Raw genomic sequence first — 12,635 nt, forward strand, 5'->3', positions numbered from 1 at the left:
CATGTGGGCTTTTAATTAGGGAAGGCTTTGTGGGATCAACTATTTAAGCAGTCTGAAAGGGCAAAAGATGACAGAAGGCAGGCATTATGAATAAATGTGAGAAAGATACACTAAAGCATGAATGAACAAAGTGTGACTAAGGAATGGTGGGGCAGATAAGCACAGAGTCCATGGCTTCAGCGACTGTTACAAGGAAAGGGCAGTTGTATTTATTCTGTTCTTTTCCTTCCAGTATAAAGCAAAAAAGACAACTTTAGAATCCTCCAAAAAGGACTTCCCTGGTGGCGAAGCGGTTAGGAATCTGCCTGCCAATGCAGGGGACATGGGTTCGAGCCCTGGTCCAGGAAGATCCTACATGCTGCAGAGCAACTAAGCCCATGCACCACAACTACTGAAGCCCGTGTGCCTAGAGCCCGTGCTCTGCAACAAGAGAAGCCACTGCAAGAAGCCCATGCACTGCAACGAAGAGTAGACCCCGCTCACCGCAACTAGAGAGAGCCCACGTGCAGCAACGAAGACCCAATGCAGCCAAAAATAAATAAATTTTTAAAAAAAGGAATCCTCCAAAAATAAACAGACACCAGATATTACAAATATATATATACATGTCTGTGTTAAATACATGCAGGGACTAACCAAAACTAAGTTATCTGCTGTGTGCTTAACACCGGCCTAAAACCTCCCTAAAATCTCACCCTGAGAAGACTATTCTAAGAAGTGAAATGTAGTACAATGAGTACTGCAATGAGTTAATGACAAAAACCAATTATGTACTGCACATATTTTTCAGTTTAAGAGCTTTTGTATTGGGTTATCAGATCATTTTAATTCTATGAAAGTTTCTTGAATGGAAGAGAAATATTTAAACCCACTAAAATCCACATAGTGTTTGGCAGTTTATAAAACATTCTCAGGAACAGAATATATAACGAATAGGGTCAATTGATGAATAGATATGTAAATTCTAAAATTAAAAAATATTAACTAGAAAGAGATTAAGTTCTTGAAGTTCTGCTGAAGGAAATGAATGCTTCAGTATATTTGCTTATATAAGAGTTTGAAAAGATATGTTATTTAGGTGAATTATTTATAGGAGAAACTAAAAATTAATGTTTTGCTAATGTGATATAATCAACTTTGTTGGATCCTAACCAGAACATTTTCAAGGGACAAAGAAAACAGAGAAGTGAGGTGCAGCATTTAGGAACTGGCCTGTATCTCTTCAGCACTTGTCATTTAAAATGTTGGGATTCCAGATGATCAGTGCTTCTTTCCCCCTCCAACTTACTCTCACGCAATTCCTCTTGCTTTCTCCAAAACTTTTACCAAGTGACCTACCATTTTTAATTCATTATGTGATTTAATTTTGTTGTGGGGACTGATACTTCAGTTAACCTTATGAGGTTATTTCCTGCATTCTGCTTCCATTATCTTGAAGGGGTATGTATTAAATCTGGGCTGAATCTCCTTTCCACACCCCAGAAAGCAATTTCCTGCACTCTGTTAAGCTTCAGAAAGCAGTGCTGTTAAAAAAACAAGCTCTGCACTAGGCCATCCCCTGTAGAGCAGAGCTCATCCATGAATTGGGCAGAGGTTAACTGCTAAGCAAGTCATCTGGATATAAAATACTCATCAAATAATTTTATACAAAAACCTGAAGGTTTAACAGAAACCAGTAGAAAGTAAGTACAAATTAAAAATGCTTCTCTTAAATAATGGCATGAATGTGTGTTCTTAATTTCTCTGATAATATATAGAAGATTCTTATTTACTTGATTTGCACTCAAATCTGAAGGATAAAGCAGTATTTCCTCTCAAATACATTATAAGATGATGCAAAGGTGTAATTTAGAAAAACGCATTATTAAGAAGCACTAATGTGCTTTTCCCATGTGGAATCTATGATGCTTTTCAGCTAGATGTGGTACCATAGTAACCCATGAGAATCAAATTACAAGAGTGAAACGGGATCTAAAAGCACGATATTTCTGAGTATAAAGTCAGAGTCTGCAGCAGACGATTACAGGATGATGTAAGAGTTTGGTAACTTGCCAGATTGAAACAAGATAATCTTATATGCACCATTTGTTATTTTGTGGAGTGTAGTGATATACTTCCTAATGTGTGCCTTCTTACCTCCTGTTCATTTTTTATGACAAAAATGAAGATATTGTTGGGATAGACTTTTGAGGTATATACTTTAAGGATATAACTCATCTTGTCATAGCCTACAAATTTAGGAATAAAGTACTGATTCTAAATGAATAAACCCAATTTAATGTGACTTTTCAAGCTTTATGATAACTTATGCCCTGACACAAATGTGACAAAAATGCTTTTGAGCAAACTGCATACTAATGTTTCCAGAAACTTGACAAAGCTGATCTTAATTATGGTCCTACAGCTCTAAGGCAAGTCATTCAATTATATCAATCTGGCTTCTATTTCAGAATATTGTGTCATCTGAAATACTGCACTGAAGTGGCTGGAAAGCACTCCCATGTTCTTAATACTACTCTTTTAGGGCTATTACTATGAATCTATTTGAGAAGTTGAACTGACATGCAAAGGATTTTGAAAATCTCAAAAGATTCTGAAAAATTCATCCAAAGCAAGGTTCAAGAATTAATTTTATCATATTTGAGAAATTTTTCATAAAATCTGACGAAATTTCAGCTGATTATTCAATAAATAGGTAAATAAATAACAATATACTTTAAAAGTCTATAAAATTATGTCATTTGTACAAAGAAGTGAATGAGTTTTCTAAAATTTAAAAAGACCATGGGTTTTAAAATCACTGATGACATATTTACTTGACTCAGTGGAAATTCCTATATGATGAACAACATGGATTCTGTCCATTAGAAACTTATGATCTAAAACAATCATGAGATTCTGGTTCTTCTGTATTCCCTCTCAATCTTTCCTATGTACACAGCCCCAAAGAGGCTACATGTCTCCTTCTCTTTCAGAGACTTCATGTATCCCCATGGCTTCAACCACTGCCTCAATATGACTCTTAAATCTGTAGTTCTGCTTTGTGTCTCCTAATTTCCAATCCACATGCAACTACCTGGTGGGCACTGTTCCCCAAATATGCTGCTGTCATTTCAAACTCAACCTGTTTTAAACACCTGTACTACTGTCATCCTCCATCACTTCCATCCCCACTTTCACAGAGCTATGAAGCTTTGCTATTCTTTCTTTATAATGCCTTTCTCCTTACCCATCTCTTCTTTTTAACTGCCACTGCCTCTGCTATAATGCAAATCCTTATTACCTTCACTCAACCCATATCAACTCCAAGAGCTTGCTGAGCTCTTTCTAGTCCAGTGTATTTTTTTCTCTTTCTCAACATGTTTTTAAAAAAGTGAAACTGCTGGATTTGGGCAATTTTACTTTATGCTTGTTCTTTGAAAAGAGGCCCAAAGTTAAAAAGAGTTCCCGAAGTCATCTGAATTACAGTATTATCTGAGTATTAAATGTAAATTCTCAGTAGAGAAATTTACCTAGTAAACCATAAGCAATAAGCAGATTGCCTCCATGAAAGATATATACAATCTACAATACATACAAAACTAGCAGGTTTTATTTGGACGATAACATAGATAAAATATAAAAAATCACTTTACAAGGAAAAAAACAAAAGAATGCTCAATTTACTATAATAATTTTATGACTATAGATGTACCATATCAATATAGCATCACAGAAAGTTCAGAAACTAGAAAACAGGAGGGAAAACACATACTTCCACTATTCTAACAAAACTATTACAATGATTTTGGATTTCTTCTTTTATCTTCCATGTGTATATTTTTTGCATAGTTTTAAATCACAACTAAAAATTGGAATTCAGTTGAAATTTTTAATTTACTTAATTTTTTTACTGTTGAATATGTTGATATTTTCCTATTATTCCCTACTATAAATAAAGTTGCAATGAACCTTTGCATAGTCTGATTGATTTCTTTAGGAGAGATTCCTAGAAATGGGATTACTAGGCTTAGAGGAAAACAGGTTTTTATGACTACTGAAACATCTTGTCAAAAACTTTCCAGAACGACTGTTACTAATTTCCAATGCCACAAACACATAACCAGATCATCAGTTTCACCCACCTTCATCAGCTTTCCATGTCACAATAAAAGTGGTAATAGTTGGCAATTACTAGGTGGGGTTGTTGTGTTTTTTTTGCATTTTTATTTGAATCTCATGATTACTATCAACGATGAACATGCTTTTCAATTTTTAAAATACTAGTTGGGTTTCTTTTTTGAATTGTACATTTAAGTACATTAAATGCCTATTCATTTATCAAATATTCCCCTAGATGTGGCCTGTATTTTATTTCACTTTTTCTCTTAAGAATGAGAAAAATCTATTATCTCACATAAGACTTGGGGAAAAGTGGTTGCAGGCTCAGTGCCTTCAACAGCTCAACACAGAGGACCCAGTCTTTCCAGCTTTCCACTTTGCCATCCTCAGCTTGTTGGCCTGTCCTTTTATACTGACTCGCTTCATGATCTCAAGATGAAGCTGCATATCTAGCTGCCAATGCAGACAATAATGTTCAAAGATTCAAAACGCTGCCAAATCTTTGTGAGTGTGAATGTATGGGTGTGTGAACTTTCTTCTCTCTAGATTTCAGAATTAAGAGTATAACTACAATGTACATTACATTCTCATAGTTTTAAAAGTGCCTCCACATTTGTGATTATAATTATTTTATATCAAAGTATTATATTTATTTTAAAAACTTTTAATATAATACATATACAGAAAGATGTACAAAACAAAAACTTAAAAGATTAAGGATTTATCATATGAACCATGTAACCATAGAACCCCAAAGAATATTGCTAGTTTCTATAATTGGGCCCCAAAAATACTCCTATTGTTCCACCTACAAAGTGGCATATATCATGACTTTTACAGTAACTTCGTGTTTTTTATAGTTTTACCATCTACCTACACAGACATCCTTAAAACTATAGCTTTGCTCATCTGCTTTTCAAACTTTATGTAGATAGAATCATTTAGTATTTGCATCTATCTTCTTTCATTTGTATTAGTTTGGTGAAATTCATCCACGTTGTTGATTACTGCCATAGTTCCTTCATTTTCATTGCAGTACAGTATTACTTCATGTAAAGGTACTATCACATATTCATTCACTCTACTACTGACAGAAATCTGAATTATTTCTAGATGCTGGCTGTAACAAATAATGCCATGCACATTCTTTTACATATCTCTTGGTGCTCATGGTGCATATATGCATTTCTCTAGTATATAACTGTGAGAGAAAATGCTGGGTCATGGAATACACATATTTACAACTTTAGTAGATAATGTCAAAATGATTGCACCAATTTGTACTGCCATCATCAGTGTATGAGAGTTTGGGCTTTTCCATACCCTTGTTAACACCTGGTATTATCTATTTTGCGTTAGCCGTTCTGGTGGGTACCTAATGCTGTCTGTGGTTTTAATTTTGCATTTCCTTGATTACTGAATCAAGCATCTTTTCACACATTTATTAGACACCTGGATAGCTTCTTTTGTGAAATGTCTGTGTTCTCATACACATAAAGACTTAAATTTCTCTTAAAGCACAGCTTTAACTGTATCCCACATGGGTTCTAAAGGGCTTCTTGAATCTATGGCTTGATGTGTTTTGTTAGGTTTGGAAAATTCTGTGATTATCTCTTCAAATACCACTTCTGGCCAATTTTCTCTCTTTTTGCCTCTGGGACTCCAATTTTAAGTATGTTAGACCTTCTCACTGTATCCTCTAGGTCTTACTCTTCTTTTGAATTATCCATCCTTTTATGTCTCAAAAATTCTGAATATTGTTCCTGTCTTTTAGTTCACCAATTCTCACTTTTGCTTTGTCTAATTTGTTATTAAACCCATCCTGTCAGTTCTTAATACTCTTACTTTTTTTAGTTCTAAAATGTCCATTTTTAAAGTTTCCAGTTCTCCGCCAAAATTCTTAATCTATTTTTTATCTTCCTGATACAGTAAATATTGTTATGTTAAAGTCAAAGTCTGTGCCTAATAACTCCAAGTTCTGGAGTTCCCAGGAGGCAGGTTCTACTGTCCATTTTTTTCCACAGGCTTTCATTTATGTTGTACTGCTCCTGACTGTGCCTAGTTAGTAATCTGCTTGTATGTCAAGTACAAATAATAAGGCCTGGGATGGTGTTTTACCCTTATATTATTTTTCTAAAGAGTATTTGCCTTCCCAGGCATCCTGGGGACCCTAACAATATATCACCATAATCTAACTTCAAGAAGTGGGATGATGCAAATAGGAGATGTAACTACTATGAGGGACTGATAACCTCTGATTCATGCTACTTCTAGGGTCCAGCCTTTTAGGGACTCAATCCAAAGTGAGAAGAATATACTAGGCCCTCCCAATTCTTTGTGGGCCCTGGGCTCACCTCTTTGAGTCTCTGTCTTTGTCATTCCCTGGATCTTGAGCCAATAATTCTTCATTACCTTATTAGCTCTGAAATGCTTTCAAGCAGATTTAAAAAAATACTCTGCCTAGCATTTCTAGTTGTCCTCAGAAAAAGAGTTGGTCCAAATGACCAAGTCTGCTCAAATGACCTGTCTTTCCCAAAATATGTTTTATATAACACTAATTCTGAAAGATGCTTTTTCATGAGGAAAATAAAAAGGAAGGGTTCTACTGTGAAATTGCTTTGAGTAACCATGTTTAAAGATTCACAAAACAGGTTAGCATTTTAAAGGCTCTGGTAAGTCCTACAGTAAAGAAACTGGTTTAGTTTTATTTAGCACAAGGTTTGCCAAACACATAGGTAAGTCCTTCTTTTCATATGGTTCCAGGAAACATACTTTGAAAAATGTAGATAAGAAATCATATCCACAGTTCTTAATATATTTTCTTCTAAATTTCTCTGGGAATTTAAAAATGTTTAATCTTTTCATTCATAAAGACTTAAGGCATAAAATTGAGTTTAAACTATTTTTCCAAACTACTAAACCAAAATGGCACCATTGTTGAAAATGGGCTAAAATACATTATTTGACTCTTCTTCACAAAAAAATAATGCTGGTCCGGGAGGATCCCATATGCCACGGAGCAACTAGGGCGTGTGCCACAACTACTGAGGCCGGCACGCCTGGAGCCCGTGCTCTGCAACAGGAGAGGCCACTGCCATGAGAGGCCTGCGCACCGCATCGAAGAGTGGCCCCCACTCGCCGCAACTGGAGAAAGCCCACGCGCCGCAATGAAGCCCCAACGCAGCCAAAAATAAAAATAAATTAATTAATTTAAAAAAAAAACAAAAAAACACTTCTAAAATACCTATGACAGGCCATTTATTTTGGGGCGGGGAGGGAAATTTACAGCAAGAAACACTTTAAACCCATGTATGCTATAAGTACTGCACAAAAATAATTACTTCCATTTGGTACCTGAATTAAGTGATACACGATGTCTAGTTAGTTGAATCTGAATTCTGAGGTGGCACATGTTAAAAAGCAGTTATAACAAAAATGTCACCTAGGATATAATCCAACCAAGCAGAATTACATCTAGCACAGGTTAAATAGGTATATAAGAGTATGAATCAGTGAAGAATCAAGACATTCGATCTTGATATAAGTCTGAGGTTATACTGTGTTATAAGATTGTTATAAGAAATAGATTTATCATAGAACTACCATACGACCCAGCAATCCCACTACTGGGCATATACCCTGAGAAAACCATAATTCAAAGAGTCATGTACCAAAATGTTCATTGCAGCTCTATTTACAATAGCCAGGACATGGAAGCAATCTAAGTGTCCATCAACAGATGAATGGATAAAGAAGATGTGGCACATATATACAATGGAATATTACTCAGCCATAAAAAGAAACGAAATTGCGTTATTTGTAGTGAGGTGGATGGACCTAGAGTCTGTCATACAGAGTGAAGTAAGTCAGAAAGAGAAAAACAAATACCGTATGCTAACACATATATATGGAATCTAAGGAAAAAAAAAAAGGTCATGAAGAACCTAGGGGTAAGACGGGAATAAAGGGACAGACCTACCAGAGAATGGGCTTGAGGATATGGGGAGGGGGAAGGGTAAGCTGTGACAAAGTGAGAGAGTGGCATGGACATATATACACTACCAAACGTAAAATAGATAGCTAGTGGAAAGCAGCCGCATAGCACAGGGAGATCAGCTAGATGGTTTGTGACCACCTAGAGGGGTGGGATAGGGAGGGAGACGCAAGAGGGAAGAGATATAGGAACATATGTATATGTGTAACTGATTCACTTTGTTATAAAGCAGAAACTAACACACCATTGTAAAGCAATTATACTCCAATAAAGATGTTAAAAAAAAAAGAAATAGATTTATCTCTGTGTGGATGTAGTAATAGAAATAGACTTTTAAGTAACTCACTAAGCACTTAAATATTTTAATACTTACTTGAATCTTAAATTTTTATAAAAATTCATGTTCACTAATCATCATCATTAATGTGATTATTAACACTATTAGCACTAAACATATTAAAATAGTTGCCTATGACTGGGGAATGGAGGGTGTGGGGAGAGGAAGAGAATGGGAGTGGAATAGAGGTATAAAGGGAAAAGTGAATAACATTCTGAGAAATGCTTTGTGCAAACCATTGAATATGTGCCATGATCTGAGGAGTGTGACTAATGTGACCCTCCAAACCTGATGGCCTAGAAAGGGGGGAAGGAAGCTTACAAAAGAAGAAAGATAAATTTAAAAAAAAGAAATAAAAGCAACAGGATTAGATTATATGTAGAAGGTCAAATTAGGATGACAAAGTCTGAGTCTGAAATTACCAAAGGGAACACAGAAAATTGAACAAAGACAAAGTCTAGATTTATAGTTGCACGGCAGATAAGAAAGAATAGTATAAAAGCTTTAGGGAAGTGTGGAGAGTACAAAACCCAAAAAAGAACAAAAAGAGAACTGAAACACTTGTTTGATAGGAGGAAGAGCCATGTTTATCAAGCCAGAGGTATGAGAAAAAAAATAAAGGCAAAGGGAAAACACATTAGAAATCTTCAAATAGTTAAACCCCATTAAATAAAAATAACTTTGGAAATAACACCAAGAGCTAGTCAAAATTAACATTAAATAAAACAGAAATTATTGATTCCAGCCATAACCAGGTTGCAAAGTAGAAGGGAGAGCAAGATGCATAGTGCTGGAAGAATAAAAGCATATGGGAAGGGATTTGCCTGGTGGCGCAGTGGTTAAGAATCTGCCTGCCAATGCAGGGGACACAGGTTCGATCCTTGGTCCGGGAAGATCCCACAGGCTGCAGAGCAACTAAGCCCGTGCACCATAACTACTGAGCCTGCGCTCTAGAGCCCACGAGCCACAGCTACTGAAGCCCACGTGCCCTAGAGCCACACGCCAAAACAACTGAGCCAACACGCCACAACTACTGAAGCCCATGCACTCTAGGGCCCGCGTGCTGCAACTACTGAGCCCGTGTGCTGCAACTACTGAAGCCCGCACCCCTAGAGCCCATGCTCCACAACAAGAGAAGCCACCGCAATAAGAAGCCTGCGCACCACAACGAAGAGTGGCCCCCACTCGCTGCAACTAGAGAAAGCCCACATGCAGCAACAAAGACCCAATGCAGCCAAAAAAAAAATATTAAAAAAAAAGCATATGGGAAAATGCAATATAAAAAGAGTATACGGGCACGTAAACAACTAAAATAGAGCTGAAAAGAAATAAACTATAAATATTAGGAAATACACATACAAGGATAGCAGTCCTAATGTATAACTGGTAAGACCTTAATGAATTTTTCCACATTTAATTATCTGTTAATAAAATATCCCACAACAGGTCTTATCTGTTTAATTCCATTAAAACAGCAATTAATACAATGCCAGATACAATTAGGTATTTATTCCTACTTTAGGTCACTACATGTTTTGTAACTTGTCTCACTCAATAATGTCCATTTATTTCTTTCTCATCATTTTAAATTATTCAATCATCTCCAAAATTTTCTTAAGGCAGAAGCTCCTCACATTTTTGGAATAAATGGGTTGAATATATGTAATAGGGAATTTTTCCTATAAGTGATCTGTTTTCAGATGTGTCTTTGAACACACAATATCTAGAAGCAGGGAGGGAATTACTGCCCTTGTTTTCAGATAAAAATGATGATAACTGTGATTATCACAGATAAAGAGACCAAGACGACTAAATGTGATGATAATCCAAAGGGACACAGTTATTCTTGTGACTCTTTGACATACATGCCATGTTTTTGTAATGTTAAGATCACAATCTATCTTTACCAGCACTTCAGGGCTAGGCAGACAGACACATTTATGACATGTTTAAACTGCTAGTCATCTTGGCAGGGGTCCCAAAGCAAAAGAGCCAATCTGGCAGCAACCACAACAAAATGTGAATGTTCTACATGTGACTACCAAAACAGATCCTTCAGAGACAAACTTCTCAATTCTCTTTGTGTCTCTAGAAGTAGGCCCACCATTTCTTCCTATTGCAATTTCTCTGAAAACATTTCACACAACTGTAAGATACAGCAGTCTGCTAACAGTCTAACTCTGGTAAGGATAGATGACACAGAAAGCTTCTCCATAAGAAACTGTCTTGATGTAAAAATTGTATTAAGGCAATTTAGTCTTTAGAAAAGAACAATGTCTGCTATGAAGGAGGCACTCAATAAATATTTGAATGAATGAGTAACTGAACGTAAGGCCAAGGTATGAGGAATAACACAGGGATATGAAAAAATGTTAAGTATTAGTGAAAGCACTAATTAAACAAAGCGCAAAGGGACATGTCTACTCTAGTCATATATCCCCATATTTTCCTCTTCATTTGGCAGAAGGCCTTGTTTGAGGTAAAATATTCCTTTTATCTCAGATAGGACAGATGCTTACAAAGTAAAACAGTAGGAATTCACTCACCCACTGGGCTGCTTCCAGCTCCATTTGGCACTGTGAGGTCTGAAGTGCTCAACATCCCACCTAACAACATTAGAGAGAGGAGAGAGGGAATGTGAATTGGCTCTCCTTATCTGAGTAAAAAGGAATTGAACAGAGGTAACTCTCACTCCATTCCTAAAAAACACAAAAATAAAAACTAGCCCAGTTTGAATTTGGCGTTAACGTGTAATATGACGTAGTCAAATATACAGTCACTCGCCTATCAAGCTCTGGACATGTCTGCCTTCTTGTGTATCAATACCAAATGGTGCATATTGATAAGAATGGGGGGGAGTGCTAATGGAATGCTATAAAATCTAGGAATAATGGGAGAGGAGACACTGCATTACACACAGTGATGCAGTAAATGCACCGAAAATTTCTGCTGAATTAATGAACAAATCAGACAGGGGGAGATGGAGAAAACGCTCTAACTCCAATCAGGTGAGTCATCTCTCCACATTTTTAACACGAATGGCTCACCCTCAATTTTAAATCTTTGCCCATGATATCCTAAATAAATTTTCTGCCTGTCTAGTATGGCTTTCCCATGATAAGGAAAGCTTTCCCAGGATAAGGAAAGCTTTATTTGTTCCACAAAGCCTAGTACAAGGCTAGAGCCACAGATTTTCAAAATAATACTTTAAAACGGAGGCAATTATGTAGTAGTGACTCTTTGCTCATCAAAGCAATAAAATTAAGAGTAGCAGAATAAGAAACTGTTTATGTTAGCAATTAGATTTTTCTTTCTTTTAAAGAATCGGAAGAATAAATATCAGGACATACCTGCACTGCCAGTACTTGGTGGTCTCTGAGGGGCTCCAGGGGATACATTTCTATGTAATGTGGCTTGAGGTGGAGAGAGCATGTTTGAATCTGCTAATGTTGAGCTGGCTGCCAAAGATGGGGACACAAGTGAACTCCCTGGGTTAGTGTAGGACAAAGCACTAGGGCTGGTCACAGGGACTGTGACAGACATTGAGAAGTTTTGAGGTGGCAAACCGGGCTGTAAATAAAGAAAAAGGAAGAGAAAACTGTTAGTTTCATTTTCATCTATATTAAATTTGATAACTTACGAACTTTAATTTGATAAGGTAACACTAGTTACTAAAAGCAGAGGATGGGGATAGGTTCTTACTAAATCAATTTGCAGGTTTAAGCTATTTTCTTTACAATTATATTTGGACATGAGAATGTTTAACATGAACATTTTCAATTTCCATTTTTTATATATTAATACATATATACTAGTATAATGTATATATTATGTATTTCAAATATTCAGAGATGAAAATGAAAGGTCAGAACCTGATATTAGAGTTGTGTTGTCGTTTACACATTATAAAATACATCATTGTTACCAAGAAAGCATAAATTAGCACTTAAATGCAAATCAGTTTAGTAACATTACATTTCTATTGGGAGATTCCAAATATAACAAAAGGGGAAAAGTATGTACATATATTATAAACTTCATACATCAAGTTTGCCCTGGTCTGATTTAATTCACCAACATTCTTAATGGACAAAACTAAAAAAAAAAAATCACGTTTTATATATATAACACAATGCAATGAGTATAATAAAAATGTAAAAAAAAACTAAACAAAATTAACTACTGGCAAGTTATCTTTAAACT

The 12,635-nt window shown here is 35.9% G+C and overlaps 1 protein-coding gene across 8 annotated transcripts in view; it reads right to left on the bottom strand.

Moving 5' to 3' along the window:
* Nucleotides 1-12,635, bottom strand: part of MEF2A (myocyte enhancer factor 2A) — a 173,784-nt gene that overhangs the window by 31,223 nt on the left and 129,926 nt on the right. For all 8 annotated transcript variants that reach the window (XM_082648542.1, XM_082648540.1, XM_082648536.1 and 5 more), the window contains 2 exons: nucleotides 11,783-12,002; nucleotides 10,979-11,038 (listed from right to left, as the gene is read on the bottom strand). In XM_082648542.1, the coding sequence (XP_082504668.1) occupies nucleotides 10,979-11,038; nucleotides 11,783-12,002 (280 nt within the window). The remainder of the gene's footprint in view (nucleotides 1-10,978; nucleotides 11,039-11,782; nucleotides 12,003-12,635) is intronic.

The sequence above is a fragment of the Grampus griseus genome (assembly GCF_964374135.1).
Source record: "Grampus griseus genome assembly, chromosome: 2".
NCBI lineage: Eukaryota > Metazoa > Chordata > Mammalia > Artiodactyla > Delphinidae > Grampus > Grampus griseus.